At 73.8% G+C, this 17,268-nt stretch overlaps 4 protein-coding genes across 4 annotated transcripts; 1 reads left to right on the top strand and 3 right to left on the bottom strand.

Moving 5' to 3' along the window:
• Positions 1-478: 478 nt before the first annotated feature.
• MORN4 (MORN repeat containing 4) lies at positions 479-3,688 on the top strand. Its single transcript, XM_062580371.1, has 5 exons — positions 479-624; positions 2,547-2,644; positions 2,785-2,899; positions 3,057-3,166; positions 3,389-3,688. Exons 1-5 carry the CDS (start codon positions 509-511, stop codon positions 3,535-3,537), a joined length of 588 nt encoding a protein of 195 aa, XP_062436355.1. The 5' UTR covers positions 479-508; the 3' UTR covers positions 3,538-3,688.
• A 640-nt stretch (positions 3,689-4,328) lies between these two features.
• Positions 4,329-6,938, bottom strand: HOGA1 (4-hydroxy-2-oxoglutarate aldolase 1). The gene is made up of 7 exons (XM_062580571.1): positions 6,740-6,938; positions 5,973-6,101; positions 5,760-5,887; positions 5,551-5,685; positions 5,326-5,422; positions 5,073-5,206; positions 4,329-4,478 (listed from the first exon to the last, which is right to left on the bottom strand). Exons 1-7 carry the CDS (start codon positions 6,936-6,938, stop codon positions 4,329-4,331), a joined length of 972 nt encoding a protein of 323 aa, XP_062436555.1.
• A 498-nt stretch (positions 6,939-7,436) lies between these two features.
• Positions 7,437-9,367, bottom strand: ANKRD2 (ankyrin repeat domain 2). The gene is made up of 9 exons (XM_062580211.1): positions 9,305-9,367; positions 9,092-9,205; positions 8,826-8,987; positions 8,587-8,694; positions 8,292-8,390; positions 8,028-8,126; positions 7,802-7,900; positions 7,618-7,716; positions 7,437-7,541 (listed from the first exon to the last, which is right to left on the bottom strand). Exons 1-9 carry the CDS (start codon positions 9,365-9,367, stop codon positions 7,437-7,439), a joined length of 948 nt encoding a protein of 315 aa, XP_062436195.1.
• A 1,029-nt stretch (positions 9,368-10,396) lies between these two features.
• Positions 10,397-17,197, bottom strand: UBTD1 (ubiquitin domain containing 1). The gene is made up of 3 exons (XM_062580188.1): positions 17,107-17,197; positions 11,454-11,681; positions 10,397-11,285 (listed from the first exon to the last, which is right to left on the bottom strand). Exons 1-3 carry the CDS (start codon positions 17,171-17,173, stop codon positions 10,900-10,902), a joined length of 681 nt encoding a protein of 226 aa, XP_062436172.1. The 5' UTR covers positions 17,174-17,197; the 3' UTR covers positions 10,397-10,899.
• Between the last annotated feature and the right edge of the window lie 71 nt (positions 17,198-17,268).

The following is a 17,268-nucleotide window of genomic DNA, read 5'->3' as shown; positions in this document are numbered from 1 at the left end:
CTTCCACCACTCTGTTGGGTGCTTTGATCCATCCTCCCTTGACTAGCTGTGCCAGACACCGGAGTCACACAGCTCGCAGCTTGGCACAGCTTAGACACCCTGCTGGAGGCCAGCTCCCCTGCTGACTGCAGCGCTGCCTGTGTTGCGCTGAGCACAGCCCTTCCTGCCGGCCGCCCCAGGTGTGTGTGATTTTGCTGCTTTCCTACCAGCTCTCTCTCATGCAGGTGCTAGGAGAGCCGTGCAGGCCGCCTCGGAGGGCCGCCTGCCCCACACAAAGATGACCGCTCTGGAGTTACGTGAAGGGGATTCACCGCTCCCCCTGCCCTTCACAAAGATGGCGGCACCCGGGTCGGGCAGCGCTGCCCCTCAGAGGCGCGCGGCCGGGGAGGAGACCGCCTTGCCCCTCACAAAGATGGCGGCGGACAAGAGGGGGCGCCGGAAAGCGGACCAATGTGGAGCCGCGCTGCACGCGGTTGCCATAGAGACAGCCAACGGCGTGCGGGGATGGATGCTGGCGGCGCTGCACCGCCCGACGGGGCGGGGGCCTGGCAGGGAGGCGGCTGCGCCGCCGCCCCTCGGCGGGATCCCAGTGGGGAGCGGTGCGGGCGGCGAGCGCGGAGCCAGGTGAGCGCGGGCGGCGGGTGCCATGCGCCGCCCGGGCCGCCCGGCGTGCCCGTCTTGCCTGTGGGGGCAGACACCGGGCGTCCGTGCATCGCCGCTGGGGCACGGCCCGCGTGGGGAGTGCATGCATCGCCCGTGGGTGCATGGCCCGCGTGGGGTGTGCATGCATCACCCCTGAGTGCATGGTCCGCGTTGGGAGTGCATGCATCACCCCTGAGTGCATAGCCCGCGTGAGGAGTGCATGCATCGCCCCTGGGTGCATGGTCCATGTGGGGAGTGAATCCATCACCTCTGAGTGCATGGCCCGTGTGGGGAGTGCATGCATCGCCCCTGGGTGCATAGCCCGCGTGGGGACTGAATCCATCACCCCTGGGTGCATGGCCCGCATGGGGAATGCATGCATCGCCCCTGGGTGCGTGGTTTGTGCGGGGTTTGCATACAACACCCATAGGTGTACAGCCTGGGTAGGGTGTGTGTGCATCACTGCTAGGGGCATGGCCCCTGTAGGGCGTGCATGCATCATCCCTGGGGGCATGGCCCATGTGGGTGTGCATGCAACACCCATGGGTGCATGGATGTGCACATCATCCCACACCTGCGTCGGTGCACAGCGCAGGCAGGCTGTGCAGTCAGTGCTGGTGGGTGCGTGCCCCGTGTGGGTTGTGTGTACACTGGCGGCGGTGCGTGGCTCCAGCCAGCTGGGTGCACGTTGCCCCTAGCTGCCTGGTCCAGGCTGGTCGTGCACACATTGCCCCGGGTGCTGTGGACTCAGGTGGGGCCTGCACACCACCCAGGGCGCTTGCAGAGGGGCAGCCTGGCTGCAGGGCAGGCTCAGCTGCACATCAGGCAACCTCCACCTGCCCCCTGATGAGCACCCGGGTCTGGGCACAGGCAGTGCAGGAGGAGGGAGCCCTTCCCTGCAGCAGCACTAACCGGGGGCCCGCCGCTCCCGCTCCTCCCCGTCCCTTCCCTCCCGGTTTGCTGGAGGCTGAGCCAGCCCTTCCCAGACCTGCTCTGCAGGCTGGAGCCCGAGCAGAGCTACTGCTGTCAGCAGAGAGCACTGTTGGGTTGCTGCCTCGGCTCTGGCTGGGGGCCATTTCTCCTCCGGGCACAAAGCCCTTGCAAGTTAGCCGCGGTGCTCCCGAGTGTGGCCTGCGGCCGGTCAGCAGGGCCGGGGCGGGCGTCCCCCGGGGGTGCGCAGGCCCCGCGCGAGGCCGGGCTGCTGCCCGTGGAAGCAGCCAGCCCCTTCCGAGCTGAGCGGCCGGCTCGGGGGCCTCCCTTCGCAGGGGCAGGACCGAGCCCCCACGGCACGCTGCTGGCGGGGCCAGGTAGCCCCAAGGCAGAGGAGCTGGGGCAACGGGGCTCGCCTGGCCCGGCTGCCGCTGCCCGTCGGCGTTCCCAGCAGGACAGCCGAGGCGCAGCCGCCCCGGGGCTCGCAGGCCCTCCGGGGGCTGCTTCCTATTGCCAGTCCTCAGTGGAGCAACCCCAGAGCTCCTGGGTCCCCCCCTCCGCTGCTCCTCCTGGGGCAGCGTCCGCCCCGTCCGCGGGGGATGCGGGTCTTTGGAGTCTGCGCTGGAAACGCCACAAGCTCGCTGCCCCTCTCCCCGGCGTGCCGAGATCCCCGCGCTGGCCCCCGAAGGCAGCTGCAGCAGGGCTCCCGTTCCTGTTCCTGCCGCTCGCTCACGTTTCACGGGGCTCCGAGCCCCGGCAGGCGGGCGGCAACCCGAACCCGGCAGCTGCGGTTTCAAGGGCAGGGCAGCGGGGCCGACATCCTGGGGTCGCCTCCTCCTCCTCTTCCTCGGTCCTCCTCCTCCTCTTCTTCCGCTCTGCGGGGTCTCTCTGCCGTGCCGGCAGGCAGGGGCTCGGGGAAGCAAGCCCGCTGCAGCCCCCCGCCCAGCGACCGCCCGCCCTGTGCCCCCTCGCAGCCCTTGCCCTGCGCTGGCCCACGCCGTCGCCATGACCCTCACCAAAGGCTCCTTCACCTACTCCAGCGGGGAGGAGTACCGCGGCGAGTGGAAGGAAGGTGAGCGGGGTGCGCCGGGCGCCGTGCCCGGGCGGCGGCCGCCGCCGCGGCGCTCCGGGCTCCCGGCGCAGCCCTTGCAAAGCGAGCCGCTGCCCCTTTGCCGGCCGCGCTCGGCGCTGCCCGTTTCTGCCTTCGCCCAGGTCGCAGGCACGGCGTCGGCCAGCTGACGTTTGCGGACGGCACCGCTTACGTGGGGCACTTCGAGAACGGGCTCTTCCACGGCTGCGGCGTGCTCACCTTCTCCGACGGCTCCAGGTGAGTGCGGGCCGGCCCGCACGGCCTCCCTGGCCCCGCGCAGCTGCTTTCTTGGGTCTGGCCAGAGCTGCCTCCCCGCGGCCACAGCGTCCTGGCCGTGGCCGCGGCCAGGGAGCGATGCCCGGAGCCCCTCTGACGCCAGCGCCGTCCCGCACAGGTACGAGGGGGAGTTTGTGCAGGGCAAGTTCAGCGGCGTCGGCGTCTTCACCCGCTACGACAACATGACCTTCGAGGGCGAGTTCAAAGGCGGGCGCGTGTACGGCTTCGGTGAGTGCCCGGCGGCCCCCGGCCGGGGTCTCGCCAGGGGGGCTGCGCGCCCACGCCGCGCCGCCGGCACCGCCCCAGGCTCACCGCCGCCCCCGCTCGCCCCCGTGCCCCTCGCCGCCCCTCCTGTCCTACCCCGCGGGTGTCTCCCGCTCTGTCCGTCCAGCGCCTTGCCCGGCGTGTGCTGCCCCCCACCCCGTGACTCCCGGCCGCTCCCCCCGCCAGGTCTCCTGACGTTCCCGGACGGCTCGCACGGCGTCCCCCGCAACGAGGGCTTCTTCGAGAACAACAAGCTGCTGCGGCGCGAGAAGTGCCCGGCCGTGATCCAGAGGGCCCAGAGCGCCTCCAAGTCCGCGCACAACCTCACGGCCTGACGGCGCCGCCGGCTCCGCGCTTGCCGGGGCCGCCGAGGTGCCTTCCGCCGGCGACGGCAGCGCCGGCATCCCCCACGCTGGGCGCCGCGCCGCCTGGGCTCGGGGATGGGGACGGGGCGGCCGGGCGCCTCGGCCGCGGGGCGGCGGGCAGCTGGCTGGACCACGCGCCCGCCGAGGGGCAGCTCCCGGCCCGCGCCGCGCCGGCGCGCGGGTGCCCTTCTCCTTGCCGCGGCGGTGCGCAGGGCGCCGGGGCCGGAGCAGCAGGGCCCGGGCAGCCCTCCGCAGCGGGCGCCGTGCCACCCCCCCCCCCCCGCCCCAGCCCCGGCCCGGCGGCTCTGCGCCCACCGCGGTCCCGTGCCTTGCCGCGTCCCTGCCTTGCGCTGCCGCCCGCCCGGGCTGCGGCTGAGTAAACCATGTTGCCAAACGCCCGCGCCGCGTCCTTTCTGCAGGGCACCCGAAGGCGCGGGGAGGCAGCAGGTTTATTCGCAGCTCGGAGTGCTCGGGGGGGGTGGGGGGCGCAGCACGGGGCTCCCCGCCGGCCCCGGGGGGACGCGAGGGTGGCGCCGGGGGGGGGGCGGGTGTTTTCTCCCCCCGCCGTGCCCACGGCAGCCCTGTCCGGCGGGAGGGAGCGAGACCAGCTCTGCGGAGGCGGCGGCTTTCTCCCGGCCGGGTGCCCCTGCCCCGTCCCTGGGGGTCCCGGGGCCGGGGGGGTGGCGGGGTTGCAAGCACCGCGTGGTGCCAGGGCAGAGGCCGGGGCCGGGCGGGGGGATGCCGGCGGGGACGGAGGCCCTTCACAACCAGCCGTTGGCGCTGAAGGTCTCTCTCAGCTCGTCCACCTGGGTCGGGCTCAGCGGGGCCAGGGGCGGGCGGCAGGGCCCCCCATAGTAGCCGAACCACTCCATGGCCTTCTTCAGCCCCGGGATGCCAAACCGGCGGGTCACCTGCGGGAGGCAGGGCACGGAGCCTCGGCAGAGCCCGCTGTGGGGCCGGGCCGCGCGGTCCGCGGGCACGACGCGGCGCGCCGGCTCGGATGCGGGGCCGCGCGGTGGTCCCAGCGCCTGGGCTCCCCTCCTGCCCCGGGGACCGCAGGGATGCGGCGGGGCAGGCGGCTGCGTGGGGCAGTCGCAGCCCCCCAGCAAAGCACGCCCCCATGGGGCAGGGGCGCAGAGCGTGGGCATGGGGCTCCCGTGCGGGTGGCGTCCCTGGGTCCTTGCAGTGGGGCCGGCACCGCGCGATGGGATCGGGGCCCCTGGGAAGGAGCAGCTCTGCCCCACATCGCTGCCTATAAATAGCCTGCAGCCACCGCGCCGGGGGTCAGGCTGGCACCCGGGGCCAGGGGACACGCTGTTCCTGGCGCGGGAAAGCCGGCATTTCGCACCCCGCCACCTCCCCCCCGCCCTGCCCGCTGGGCGCTACGCTGTCCTGGGCCCCGGGGCCACCCATCCTCCTCGCAGCCAGGGGCATCGCCGGGCTTCTGCCCACACCCGGCTGCCCCCCTCTGCCCCCTCCGCCCCCCGGCGCTGGCGCTCGCTCACCGCCGCGTTGGGCTCGATGAGCCGGTGCTGCAGGTCGCGGGCCTCCTGCCAGCGCCCCTCGCGGCACAGCCGCTCCAGCCGGCACAGCGGGGCTCCCAGCACGTTGGCGAGGGCGCAGATCCCCCCCGCGGCACCTGGGGACGCCGGGGAGGGGGGGGGCACGTCGGCAGCCAGCAACGCCCCGCCGCCCCGGCCGCAGCCCCGCGGCCGGCTGCCCACGCGCCCGGGGCGAGCGGCGGCGCCCGGCACCTACCCACGGCGTAGCTGGCCAGCAGGAAGCCGGCCGATCCCGCCAGCACCTGGAAATCTTCCTGCCGCGTCTTGTGGACGATCAGCGCCAGGCGGGTGATCTGGGGGGAGACGGGCTGCGTCGCGGGGCGCTGCCTGCCCGCCCCGCCGTGGGGCTCCCTGCGCGGAGCCCCGGGGCCGAGGCCCGGCGGCGTCGCCGGCCGCGCCGGGAGCGCGCCGCCCCACTCACGTCCCCGCCGCTGTCCTTGAGCCCGGCGACGTTGGGGTGCTGCGCCAGGGCGAGGACGGCCTCCAGCGGCAGGTCCAGGCCCGTGTTGGCGGGGACGCTGTAGAGCACCACGGGGATGGGGGACGCCTCGGCCACCTGCGGGCACCCGGGCAGAGCTCAGCGGCGCCGGCGGGAGCGCACCGCGCCGCGCCGTGCCGGGCGCCGCTCACCTCGGCGTAGTGCCGCACCAGGGCCGCGCCGGTCATGGCCCCCTGGTAGTAGCTGGGCGTCACGACCAGCGCCGCGTCGGCCCCCGCCTCCGCCACGCTGACCGTCATCTCGATGGTGGCCCGCGTGGCTGCGGAGCAGGCAGGGCGCTGAGCGGCGGCACCCCCCAGCCCGGGAGGGGGTCCCCGCGCCCCCCGCGCCCCCCGCGCACTCACACTCGCAGCCCGCGCCCGCCAGCAGCAGCCGGTCCCTGGGCAGCGCGCGGCGCACGCAGCTCACCACCTCCAGCCGCTCGCGGGGTGCCAGGTAGGGGTACTCCCCGCTGGAGCCCTGCACCACCAGCCCTGAAAGGCAAGGACGGGGCGGGCAGTGCCGGCGGGCTGCAGCGCGGCCCGGGGCGGGGGAGCCCGCCGGGGCTGCCCTCCCCATGGCCCGCTCGCGGGGGCCCTCCCGGTGCCACCAGCAAGGGGCTTAGGGGGGTCTCCCACCGTGTGAAGAGCGCGCGTGCAACCCCTGGGCACAGAGTGTACACACAACCCCCGGGTGCAGAGTGTGCGTGCAACTGCCGGGTGCAGAGTGCGCGTGCAACCCCTGGCGAGCAAAGTGCGCGTGCAACCCCCGGGCGCAGAGTGCGCGTGCAACCCCTGGGTGCAGAGTGCGCGTGCAACCCCTGGGTGCAGAGTGGGCGTGCAACCCCTGGCGTGCAAAGTGCGTATGCAACCCCCGGGCGCAGAGCGTGGGTGCGAGCCGCGGGCGCGCGCCAGCCTGCGCGGGGATTGCGCGTGCTGCGTGAGCCGCTGAGAGGCTGCCGGCCCGGGAGCAAAGTCCGGCGGGAGGCCAGGGGCCCGCGGGAGGCCGGCGGGCCGCGGCCACCCAGCCGCAGGCTGCGGGGAGCCTGAGCAGCCGAGCAGGCGCTGGGGGGGCGGCAGCACCTCTCGCGGGGCGTCGCGGCCCCGGGCAGCGGTGCCGGGGCGGCGCTCACCTCGGAAGGGGAGGCTGGCGTAGCGGCGCAGGTTGCCCTCCAGCTGGGCATAGTCCACCTCCATCGCGGGCGAGAAGGGGGTGGTCAGGGGCGGGAAGATGCCGGCCAGGTCCAGCGCGGGCCCCGGCCCCGGCGGGGTGCTGAGCGCCCGGCGCAGGGCCGGCCGGAGCGGCGCGGCCAGGCGGGTGCCGAGCGCCATGGCGGGACGGGTGCTGCGGCTCGCCCGCGACGCCCCTTGGCCCGGGGGGCTGTTAATGATTGACGGGGTGCGCGGTGGCTCCTGGCCAGCGATGTGTCCAGCCCAGCAGCCTCAGCAGCCGGCAGCGGCTGTCGGGGAAGGGTACGGCTGGTTTTTCCCAGTGTAATCCCAGCCGCCGGCACGTGGCGGCTCCGGGACTTCCTGAGGGGCTGGTGCCGTCTGCGCCTCCACGAATTGGTCCGGGTTTTGCAGCGAGGAGCCCCGTGGCCGGAGCGCGCCGCTGGGCATCGCCTCGTGGCCCCGGCGTGGGGGTCCGCCGATGCCCGCCGGTACAGCCGCGCCGCCGGCAGAGCCCGCTCCCGCCCGGGCCCACGTCCCCGGCGCAGCCCCGCGGCGGGCTGCCAGCTGCCGTGCCCGCTCCGGAGCCAAACTGCGCTTCGCCGGCTTTTATTGACACGGAAAAATCGACGCTGCCTCTTGGAGGAGCGCCCGGCACCGTCACGCCGGGACCTCCGTCAGCCCCTGCGCCCGCTCCTTGCTCTGCAGCGCCTGGCGCGTGTCCACCTGCCACTGCTGCACCAGGTCCGTGGGGGTCTTGCCGTCCTGCGAGCGCGGGCAGAGGTTGGGGGCGAGCGCAGCCGGGGGCAGCGCCCGGCCCCCGGCGCCCGGCCCCGCTCACCAGGTTCTTGGCCATCATGTCAGCCCCGTGCAGGATCAGCGTCTTGACGATCTTGTAGCGGCTGAGGCGCGCGGCGTCGTGCAGAGCCGTGTCACCTTCCTGCAGCAGGCACAGGGAAGGCAGGGCGATGCCGGCCGGGCCCCGCCGGCCCCCCGGCCCCGGCGCCGCGCGCCGTGCCGCTTACCCTGTCCGGGGAGTTGATGTGCACCCCGCAGTGGATGAGGTGCTCCACGATGTCGGGGTGGCCGGTCCGCGTGGCCACGTGGAGCGGGGTGCTCAGCAGCTGGGGCCGGGGGCAGACGGCCAGCGGGAGGCATCAGCGCCGCCCCGGCTGCCGCCGCGCTGCACCGCGCTGCGCCCAGCCCGGCCCCGGCCCCGAGCCCGTCCCCGCCGGCACCGCCCCGGCTCACCTTGTCCTTCAGGTTGAGGTCGGCGCCGTGGCCCAGCAGCAGCTTCACGGCATCCAGGTGGCCGCCCCGGCAGGCCCAGTGCATGGCCGTGCAGTCCAGCTGGGCGCCCAGTGCCCGCGTCACCGCGGGGCCCGGCACGGCGCGCCGCCAGCCCGGCGCCCCGCCGCCCGCCCCGGCGGCACCGCCGCGCGCCCGGCAGAGCATCGCCTCCCGCCCGGCCCCGCGCCGTGCCGCGCCGGCGGCAGGGGCGCCGGGTGGGCTCACCCGGTCCCTGAAGTCGACGGTGGCGCCGCTGTCCAGCAGTTTCTGCAGGACGTCCATGTGTCCCTCCAGCGCCGAGCGGTGCAGGGCCGTGCGGTGGAACTGGGGGGCCGAGGCACCGCGCTGGCCGCCGCGTCCCTCCCGCCTGGCGCAGCCCGGCCGTGCCGCCCGGCCCCGTGCAGGCACGGCCGGGCACGGCGGCGTGGGCCGAGCAGGACGCCGAGGCGTCCCCCCCCCCGCGGCTCCGTACCCCGGCGCCCATCACCGGGGCGCTGCGCCGGCCCGTGGGGAGCGCTACCTCGTCACACGTGTCCGGGGAGCCTCCGTCTGCCAAAAACTTCTCGATGACACGGATTTTGCCCTGGACGGCGGCTCGCAGGAACGCCTCCGGCTCCACAGGGCCCTCCTGGGGGCGACGGGGGCTCGGGGCTGGCGCACGGCACCGGACCGGGGCCGCCGCGGGGGTTCCCGCCTCGGGCTTTCCCCGCGGGGGCCGCCCAGAGCCCGTCCCGCGCCGCGCGGACGCCCCCCACGTACGATCTCCGGGGGCTCGGCCGGCGGCGGGGGCTCGGGGGTGGCCGCCCTCTCCTCGCGGCGCTTGCGGCGCTGCTTGCGCAGCTCGATGAGGCGCTGGATGCTCCCCACGTCGATGATCTCCCGCCGCAGGTCCACCGAGCTCCTCCGCACCCGCTCCTGGCCCTGGGCGCGGCGGGGTGGCGGGGTGAGACACCCGGTGCCCGTGAGCCTGGGGACCCCCTCCCCCGGGGAGCGCGTGCCGCCCCCCGTTTGCCTTTGCCCCGCACCTTGACTGCCTCGACGCCCCGGTTCCTGGCGCCGCGGCGTTTCTCCTCCTCCAGCTCCGGCGTGTTCATGCGCTCCACGGCCGGCGGCTCGCGGGCGCCTTCGCCTTTGAGCCTCTGCACAGACCCGCGGGGCGAGGCTGAGCGCTGGCCCCGCTCCCGGCGCCCCGACGCCCCGGGGACGGGCACGGCGGCTGCCCTCCCCCGGGGACCCACCTCCTCCTCCTCCGCCAGCTTCTGGTCGACGAGCTCCGTGGCCCATTGCACGTCCGGCTCCATGGCTGCCGGCGGCGCGCGGCCCTGCCGGGGCGCCCGCGCGGGCTGCAGGCGGCACCTGGCTCGGCGTCCGCTGGCCGCGGGGCTTTATGCCGCCGGCCGCTCCGTCCCGCCGCCCAAGGGCGCCGACAGCTGTGCCTGCTCCGCGTGACTGGGGCAGCTTTGCCATGAGCTCACCCTGCTGCTTTCTGGCGCCCCCGGCTCACCTCCGCCAGCGCCCGGCGTGCTCTTAAAGAGTCCCCGGGCCCCCCGCCGCGGGCGGCACGGGACCCCCGCTCCGGGCTGCGTGGCACCGCGGGCCGGGAGAGACCCACCGGGCCCCGAGCCCGTGCCGCTGGGACGCTCTGCTCGCCTCGTGTCACCCCATCCCTGCAATCGCTGCGAGCGAGCAGCCCGGCCCCAAGGACGCCACGGGTCCCGCCGGGATGGCGTGGGGGGCGGAGGGGCGCAGCCCCCCGGAGCGGGGGTCGGCGAGGGCGCCCGGACCCTTCGGCCGGGAGCAGCGGCGGGCGCTGCCCGGGGCCGCGGCTCTCCCGCCGCTTTGGAGGATGACCTCAGGTGCGGAGCGTCCCAGGCAGCCCGGCCGGGCCCGGGCGGCCGCCTGGCCTCCCCCGGCACGCACGGGCGGCCTGGCAGCGGCGCGGCCTCACGCGGGGCCGGGAGGCAGAGTCGGCAGCTATTCCCGGCACCGGCTGCATCGCTCAGCCCTCCTGGGCTTTGCTTTCCCCCTCTGTAAGATGAGGCCAGCGCTGCCCTGTGCTGGGACAGTTAATGCACTGGGCACAGGCACTGGGCAGGGCACTGGAGGGACGGGACGGACAGGGAGACGTCACCCTCTCTGGGGAGCGCTGGCCGGGCATAGCCGGTACCCAGGGCCGCCCCGGGGTGCTCTGCCCCGGGCAGCCGCAGCCTGCAGCGAGGTCGCAACGCATCGCGGCATGCCTTGTCCTGCTGACACAGAGCAGGGGTGGGACCGAAGTGGGGACCCCCAGCAGACACCCCAGCCAGCCCCCGCCGGGCAAGGGGCTGGAAGAAGGATGAAAAGGCTTTATTGATAAATACAGACTATGTACAGAGGGGAGACATCTCCACCCAGCCCAGCACCCCGGGGGCTCCCAGCCCCAGGGAGCGGGAGCCCCGGCCCGGCCTCCAGGCTGGGGCCAGCAGGTCACAGCCTCTCCCCGCGGGGGCTGCCCGCAGCGGGGCCCTGGGCACGCCGGCCCCCCGGGAGACCTTTGGTCTGGGACCTTCTGCAGCAAACGCGGCGCGTGCCCGTGCCCCAGCGGAGCGGGGCCACCATGGTGGGCACAGCCCTGCGCAGCCCTTTCCGAGGGAAGACCCAACCTGGGGGCACCTTGGTGGGCCCAGGAGCTTTGGGGAGGGGAAATGGGGCTGCCCCACGCCAGCACTGGGGGCTCCAGGTGCAATAGGGCGCCAGGAGCACCGCCGGGGCTGCTGCTGTGCCCTGCATGGGACGGGAGCTCCCGGCCCTGGCAGCCCCAGCCCCGTCCCGCCAGGCCCGTGCGGGCGGGAGCTCAGTTCCTGGGCGGCAGGGGCTGGTTCACGATCACTTGCACGACAAAATCCTTCTGGATCTTGGTCTCCTGCAGCCGCGTGCGGTCAGTGAGCAGCTTCCCGGAGAAGAACCAGCGCTGCCAGGCCAAGTCGATGCCCTCCTGCGCCTGCAGCTGCTTCTTCAGCTGCCCGATGGTATCACCCATGCTGGCGTTGAGCCGCAGGTCCTTGCCCGTGGAGAGGCGCACCTTGAGGGCGAACTCCCGCCGGGCGCTGGGCAGGGGCTCGCCGGGCTCGGCGCTCTCCTCGTCGCCCCGCTCCAGGATCAGGTTGACGGGCGGCGCCAGGCAGTACACGGGCAGCTGGTACCGGTTGCCCAGCTCGTCGTAGCACTCGGTCAGGGACCCTGGAGACAGCGGGGCGAGAGGCCGTGGGTGCGTGGGCACCCCTCCCTCCCCACTGTGGACGTGCCCCCAGTGCCCTTCCCAGGGCCTGAGGTGCCCACAGGGCTTCTCCGGGACCCGGGGCAAACAGCACTCCCGCCCCGCTCCGCAGCCCGGGCCCCGGCCCTCACCGTGGGGCAGGGTGATGCTGGCTCCGTCCAGGATGGCCTGCGCCAGGCCGTGGTCGTTGGCCTCCACGGCGTAGGCAGCTGCCTTCAGGGCGTCCCAGATCTCCTTGCGGCCCTCGAAGGCGGGCGCCGTGTCCCAGAACTCGTCCCGCTTGCTGCGCAGCTGCCCGTCCGTCATGGGGTAGTCGCTCTTCCACTTGGGACGCTCCTTCTTCAAGGGCTCGTTGCGGCCTGCGGACAGAGCGGGCAGGGCGCTCAGCCGCGGGACGGGGCGCCCGGGCGCACCCCGGCCCCACGCCGCCCCCGGGGAAGGGCTCTCCACCCGGACACCCCTCGCACCGCGTCCTAGGGGCTGTCCTGCCGAGCGCAGGACGGTCCCCGCCGCAGCCATAGGGCAGCTGGGCAATGCAGAGCCCTGCCCAAGGGCCCTCCAGCAGCCGCCCCCCAGCAGCATCCCTCGCCCCATCCCCTGCGCACCGGGGCCCGGCCAAGTCTCACTGGACCTGGCCTCTCCCCCCAGCAGGGTGGCCGTGGGGCCTCGAGGCCGTTGGAGGCAGGGCAGTATTTATAGCTCGGGGAATTAGCCGGGGAATAAGCTGGCAACTTGGAGCGGGAAAGGGATTACGGGGGCTGAGCCGTGGCCCTGGGGGAAGGGCAGGACTCCCGGGTCCTCTCCGGCCACCCTGTCGCCCTCGCCAGCCCGCGGGAGCCCCTGCAGCAGGCCCAGCGGGGCAGCCCCTCCCTGGAACAGCCCCCAGACGTGCTCCGAGCCCAGCAGCCCCTGGGGATGCCCGAGCGCCTGGTGCCACACCGGGGGGTCTGGCCCCCGGGGCTCCCCCGGGGCAGCCCCACGCAGCCCTGCTCTCGCCAGCCAGCCCGCGGCCCCGTGGGAACAGCCCAGTCCTGCTGGCCCCACGGCGGGGCCGGAAACGTGGGGCAGGAAGGAGCTGTTGTCACTCCCAGCTGAGCAGGGGACAATGCGCGACAGCAGCTCCTTCCTGCCTCCCCGCTCCGTGGGGCCAGCCAGCGGGAGCGCTCCTGCCGGGGGGACGCGGGGAGGGGACGGAGCCGCAAGCTCCGGGCAGGAAGGATGCCACGCGCCTGCACAGCGACCTGCCAGGCACGACCCTGACCCGGCGGCCACCCGCTTGCACGTGCTCCGAGCGCTGCACGGGAACGGCCGGCTCCCTGCTGAGCCGCATCCCCCGGAAGGCTTTTTCCTGGGCAAGCAGGCAGCGACGCGTTGCACAACGTGACCCTTCTTGCACCAGCCCTCACTTTCCCCTGCCCTTCCGTGTGCAAGACGGACGACGTGGCACCTGCTTGCACAGCAAGCACCCGACCCAAAGCTGGGTGCAACCTGTGGCACCCATCGCGGGGGCCCCCACAGGGTGCGAGAGAGCTCGGCTGCCCCGGAGGACCAGGATCCAGGGCAGGGCACCATCCATCCCTGAGCGGAGCCCGCAGGCAGTACCCTGCCCGCACCCGCATCCCCCGAGGAGCGAGGGCAGCCGGCTGCAGCCAGCGCTGCCGATTCAGCAGTCACGGTGCTGGGCAGGAGGGATTTGCAGCACCGCAGGACGCAGCAAGGTCAGAGAGAGCAGCTGCCCTGGGAGGGCACCCGTCACGAGCCTGACGGAGGCAGAGCAGCATCCCCACGGCACACAGGCGGCTCGTGCCCAGCAGACACCCTCCCCAGGGCCAGCCAGGCGAAGACACCAGGCTCTGGGGGGAAAGCACGCAGGGAGGGTCCCCCGGCACAAGGCACAGGTGCTGCGCTGTCACCATCCACCCCAGACACGGCAGCAGCACCCAGGGCAGTGCACTGGCCAGGAAAGGAGGTGCCCACGGATGGGCTCACCACGGCCCAAGCGTGCACTCAGCGGGACTCCCAGCCAGCACCGTCCTCCCTGCTTCATTTCCAGGAAAGGGAAGAGGGCTGGCACTCAGCACCAAGGCTGCCTCGGGCGAGGAAGCGGGAGCCGAGCCGTGCGGGACGCAGGGCCCGGATGTGCCCCCAAGCTGGCAGTGTGGGAGGGAGCCCAGGCAGCAGGAGCAGGGACAGGTTACGGCCCCGCAGGCGGGCCCGGCCGACAGCCTTGCCCAGGTAGGCAGGAGCTAAGCCCCTTCTATTTATCGCTGCCGCTCAGCCCGGGCCCGGCAGCCTCTAATCACCTTGCACCGCTCTATTCCTGGCCCGTTGTGCAACCCTCCACCCCCTTCCCCGCGCGGCGCCGCAGCGGCAGCGCCTGGAGACAGGTCCGGCCGCTTCCCGTGCCTGGCCCCCAGCCAACAGGATCTGGCTGGCAGCCTGCCTCCTGCACCGCCATGCCCCGAGCTCCCTGCCCGCGGCCCGGCCCCGACTGCAAGCCCTCCTGGCGCGAGGGCCTGGGGGTCCCCGGGAGCTGGGAGGGGAACAGCAGGCACGGCACGGCCCGGGCGCGCAGGGCTCGCTGCCTGCCATCCTCCCTGCCGGTCAGGGATGCTCCCGGCGCCTCTGCCCCAGAGTGGCCCGCTCCACTCTGCCCCCAGGGAAAGCCCGGCAGCCACGGGTCCCGGCGGCTCGCTCCGTGCCGGAGGGCACACGGGGCCTCGTCCAGCAGCGCTGGCGGTGCCCTCCCTGGCCGGGCAGCCGCACACCTCCGGCAGCCCAGGGCCTCTCTCCTGCCCCAAGCCCGGTGGCAGCAGGCTGGCTGCCCGGGGACGCAGCCGTCACCTGCACCAGGGAGCCCTGCCAGGAGCCGAACCTCAGCCAGGGGCAGGGCCGGCCCCATGACCATTTCCTCCTCGCTGGACCCCTCTCCCCACACTGCCGGTCGGGAAGGGGAGGGCAGGGAGCAGCTCAGCACAACAGCACGGCGCAGGAAGAGGGGATGAGAAATGCCGGATCCACCTGGCGCTGCACAGGGTCGCGGCAAGTCCGGGCCGGGGCAGAAGCCAGCCGGGCACACGGGGCTCCCACAGCAGCCAAGGCAGAGGACCCGCTCCCTGCTCCGTCCACCCCAGCAGAGAACCAAGCCCAGTTTCTGTCCAAGAAATGGTCCCCAGCACTCTGGGCTGGCAGCACTCGCTCCAGTTGTGGGCCGACACGAGGCGGGCACTGGGCGCTGTGCTCCCCTCCTGGCCGATGGCAGGTCCCTGCATGCCGGGGCCTGCCAGCCCCAGGGCCGTGTCCCCATGCTGCGGGCAAGGGCAGCTACAACCTTGCTTCCTCCCCACCCGCCGGGGTGCAGCCCTCCGCCACCTGCCGAGGCAGCTCCCGCCGGGCACAGCAAGTGGTGGCTGATGCCACTCCACAAGCGAGGGCAGGAATCGGAGCGGGCACCCAACCCTGGGGACGGCGCAGGCTGTGAGCACGAGCCACCAATTCAGTAAAGCCACAGGAGCCCAAGGGCTGTCCCGGCACGTTGTTGCCTCCGCTGCCTGCCTGCGCCCTTGGCAAGGAGCAGGGCACACACACGCATGCTCTGCCCTCGCTTCCCGAGGAAGGGACGTGCTCCAAGAAAGCAGAGGCAGTCAGCGCGGCTGCCGGGGACGCCAGGGTGCTGGGAGGAGGAACACTGGCTGAGGAGAGCTCAGCAGGGACACGGGAAACCTCACAGGCGCTGCTCTGGGCCGAAGGGGAACGCGGCAGCGATGCCGGAGACGCAGGCAGTAGTGCAGCTCTCCAGCCAGCTGTGGCCCTGCGCAGGAGGGGGCCTCTCGCAATCAGATATCGTGGCAGCGACACATACCTGGGAAAGCGGATGCGCTCGGGGATGAAGCGGGACCTTGCAGAACCGCTCCGTTACACCTCACCTTGCAAGGGCACAAAGGACCCCAGCGGGTCTGCAGGCGGAAGGGAGCACGCGGAGCCAGACCTCTGGACCAGACCCTCCGAGCCACAGCGGCACTAAGCAAGCACGGAGGTGTTTGCCAAGCGCCTCGCACACCCACAGAGCTGAGCAAACATCCCCGGCCGAGCCAGTGGCCTGGCAGCACCTGCACATTTGCAAGGAGACGTCTACGCCCGCAGGCAGGGCAGCGCGGGGGACGGAGCGTGCCACAGGGCTGCGACCCCCGGGAGGAGCAGGGCCGTCATTGCACGAATCAGACCCGCGCCGGCTTTCCCCAGCGCACGGCACGGGGAGCAGCTCCGCAGGGTAGTGAGCCACAGCTCACCCGGCCGAAGTTCCCTCACCTTGGGGAACTCCCCGAAACCCCTCGGAGGGCTGGGACACGGGAGCAGTTGTCTCAAAGCACCGTGCACAGGCTTTACCCACTCTCACCAAGGCAGGGCCGCACCATTGGCAGAGCGGAGGGCACCGGCCTGCCGAGAAATCTCTTTTCGTCTTGCCCGCCTGCAGCCTGGCTCCCTGGAGAAGGCTGGGGCTTCCCTCCGTCCTCACCCACACGCCCAGGGCTTCCTGCTCCTCCTCTCCGGCCTCCTCGAGCACTTGGCTCCAAACACAATAATTAGCAGTGGGTGCAACGTGCGCTGTTATTGCACCGGCTGGGGAGGAGGGTGACGGGAAGGGAGGCATGATTCACCCTGCCGCCCGCACGGCTCTTGGTGGGGCCGGATTCGGGAATGCAGGGGGCTGGCTCTGGCAGGCTGCGAGCTCCCTGCGCACCGCGAGTCGCGACAGAGCCTGTCGGCGAGCTTTCCCCAGCGAGCAGCACGGCTGCAGCCGGCCCGGGGGGCCAGGGCACGGCAACTCCGCAGGGCACAACACGCCAGAGCGGGCAGCGGCGGCGGAGTTAAATCTCACAAGAAGGGAGTTCAGCCGGGACATGCAGCTGAGTAGCCGAGCCATCGCCTCCGGGCGATGCAAAACCCACAAGCAGCCGGACACCGCGTTACTGCACGGCGGCGGCACCGTGCCTCCGGCGGGTGCGCTCGCACAGGAGCCGGCCGTGCCCACCCCCGGGGGCCGCGGACCTCGGCCGGCGGCCCAGGCGGGCCGCGCCGCACGTGGCGACGTCCTGGGCAAGCGCCTTACGTAAGCGCCCTCGCGCAGGTATTCGGCTGGGCTCCCGGCTAGCTCGGCGCAGCCCCCAGCGCTCGCGCGGGCACGGCAGGACGCCCGCAGAGCCTTCCCCGGAGGCGACGGGGTCCCTTCGGCGGCGCCAGTGGCACGAGACCCCCGCGGAGGCGCCGTTTGCGGGGGGTGCCGGGCGAGCGCACGGCGGGGGCGAACCGGCCGGCCCGGGCACCGGACTCCTCGACGCCGAGCGCGGCAAGACAGAACCCGAAACGGGGGCAGCTGCGGGGATGTCGGCGCCCGGCCTTGGCGCCCCCGTCCCCGCCGGGGCGAGAGCCGTCGCTCTGGGCACTTCCCGGCGCAAACCTGGCGCGGGGCAGGGCGCTCCGGGGCTGAAAGCACCCGGGGCGGGGCGGGGGGGATCGGCAGAGCCGGGCAGGACGTGGCGTTACGTCCGGGGCCCGATCCTGCCCCAAGCGCACGCGGGAAGCACCGGAGCGCAGCGGCGCCGGCTCGCAGGAAAACACCTCCCCGGCGCCGCCAGACGGGGGGGACGCGGCCCCCGGGGGGCTCAGCCCCACGGGACAGCGGGCAGGAGGCACGGATGAGCCCCCCCCCCCCGGTGCCCACGGCCCCGATCCCACCGGCGCCCGCGGGGCCCGGGGGGACGCGCTCCGGCCGGCCCCGCTCACCTGCTCGCTTGCGCGGGTTGCCGGCGGCGGGCCGCTCCCGGCGCTGCCGCCCCACGCAGCCGCCCATGTCGGCGTCAGGAGCGGCGGCGGCGGCGCGGGCGGCGCGGGGCGCTCGGCATCGGGCCGGGCCGGCTCCGCGCTGCGCCCGCCCGCCGGGCCCGG

This window comes from Rhea pennata, chromosome 7 (assembly GCF_028389875.1).
Source record: "Rhea pennata isolate bPtePen1 chromosome 7, bPtePen1.pri, whole genome shotgun sequence".
Lineage (NCBI taxonomy): Eukaryota > Metazoa > Chordata > Aves > Rheiformes > Rheidae > Rhea > Rhea pennata.
The sequence above is the reverse complement of the archived record's forward strand: the minus strand, read 5'-3'. Positions and strand labels throughout refer to the sequence as shown.

Excerpts from the sequence above, each read along its gene's own strand:
- MORN4 (XM_062580371.1), top strand. The coding sequence starts at position 509 with ATGCTGGCGGCGCTGCACCGCCCGACGGGGCGGGGGCCTGGCAGGGAG. Across the intron at positions 625-2,546 it reads GGCGGCGAGCGCGGAGCCAG|CCCTTGCCCTGCGCTGGCCC; the intron begins GTGAGCGCGGGC and ends GCCCCCTCGCAG. Across the intron at positions 2,645-2,784 it reads CCGCGGCGAGTGGAAGGAAG|GTCGCAGGCACGGCGTCGGC; the intron begins GTGAGCGGGGTG and ends GCCTTCGCCCAG.
- ANKRD2 (XM_062580211.1), bottom strand. The coding sequence starts at position 9,367 with ATGGAGCCGGACGTGCAATGGGCCACGGAGCTCGTCGACCAGAAGCTG. Across the intron at positions 8,988-9,091 it reads GGGGCGTCGAGGCAGTCAAG|GGCCAGGAGCGGGTGCGGAG; the intron begins GTGCGGGGCAAA and ends CGCCGCGCCCAG. Across the intron at positions 8,695-8,825 it reads CGGCCGAGCCCCCGGAGATC|GAGGGCCCTGTGGAGCCGGA; the intron begins GTACGTGGGGGG and ends CGTCGCCCCCAG.
- HOGA1 (XM_062580571.1), bottom strand. The coding sequence starts at position 6,938 with ATGGCGCTCGGCACCCGCCTGGCCGCGCCGCTCCGGCCGGCCCTGCGC. Across the intron at positions 5,207-5,325 it reads GCTGGCCAGCTACGCCGTGG|GTGCCGCGGGGGGGATCTGC; the intron begins GTAGGTGCCGGG and ends CGGCGTCCCCAG. Across the intron at positions 4,479-5,072 it reads TCATCGAGCCCAACGCGGCG|GTGACCCGCCGGTTTGGCAT; the intron begins GTGAGCGAGCGC and ends TGCCTCCCGCAG.
- UBTD1 (XM_062580188.1), bottom strand. The coding sequence starts at position 17,173 with ATGGGCGGCTGCGTGGGGCGGCAGCGCCGGGAGCGGCCCGCCGCCGGC. Across the intron at positions 11,682-17,106 it reads CAACCCGCGCAAGCGAGCAG|GCCGCAACGAGCCCTTGAAG; the intron begins GTGAGCGGGGCC and ends CTCTGTCCGCAG. Across the intron at positions 11,286-11,453 it reads CAGCATCACCCTGCCCCACG|GGTCCCTGACCGAGTGCTAC; the intron begins GTGAGGGCCGGG and ends CGCTGTCTCCAG.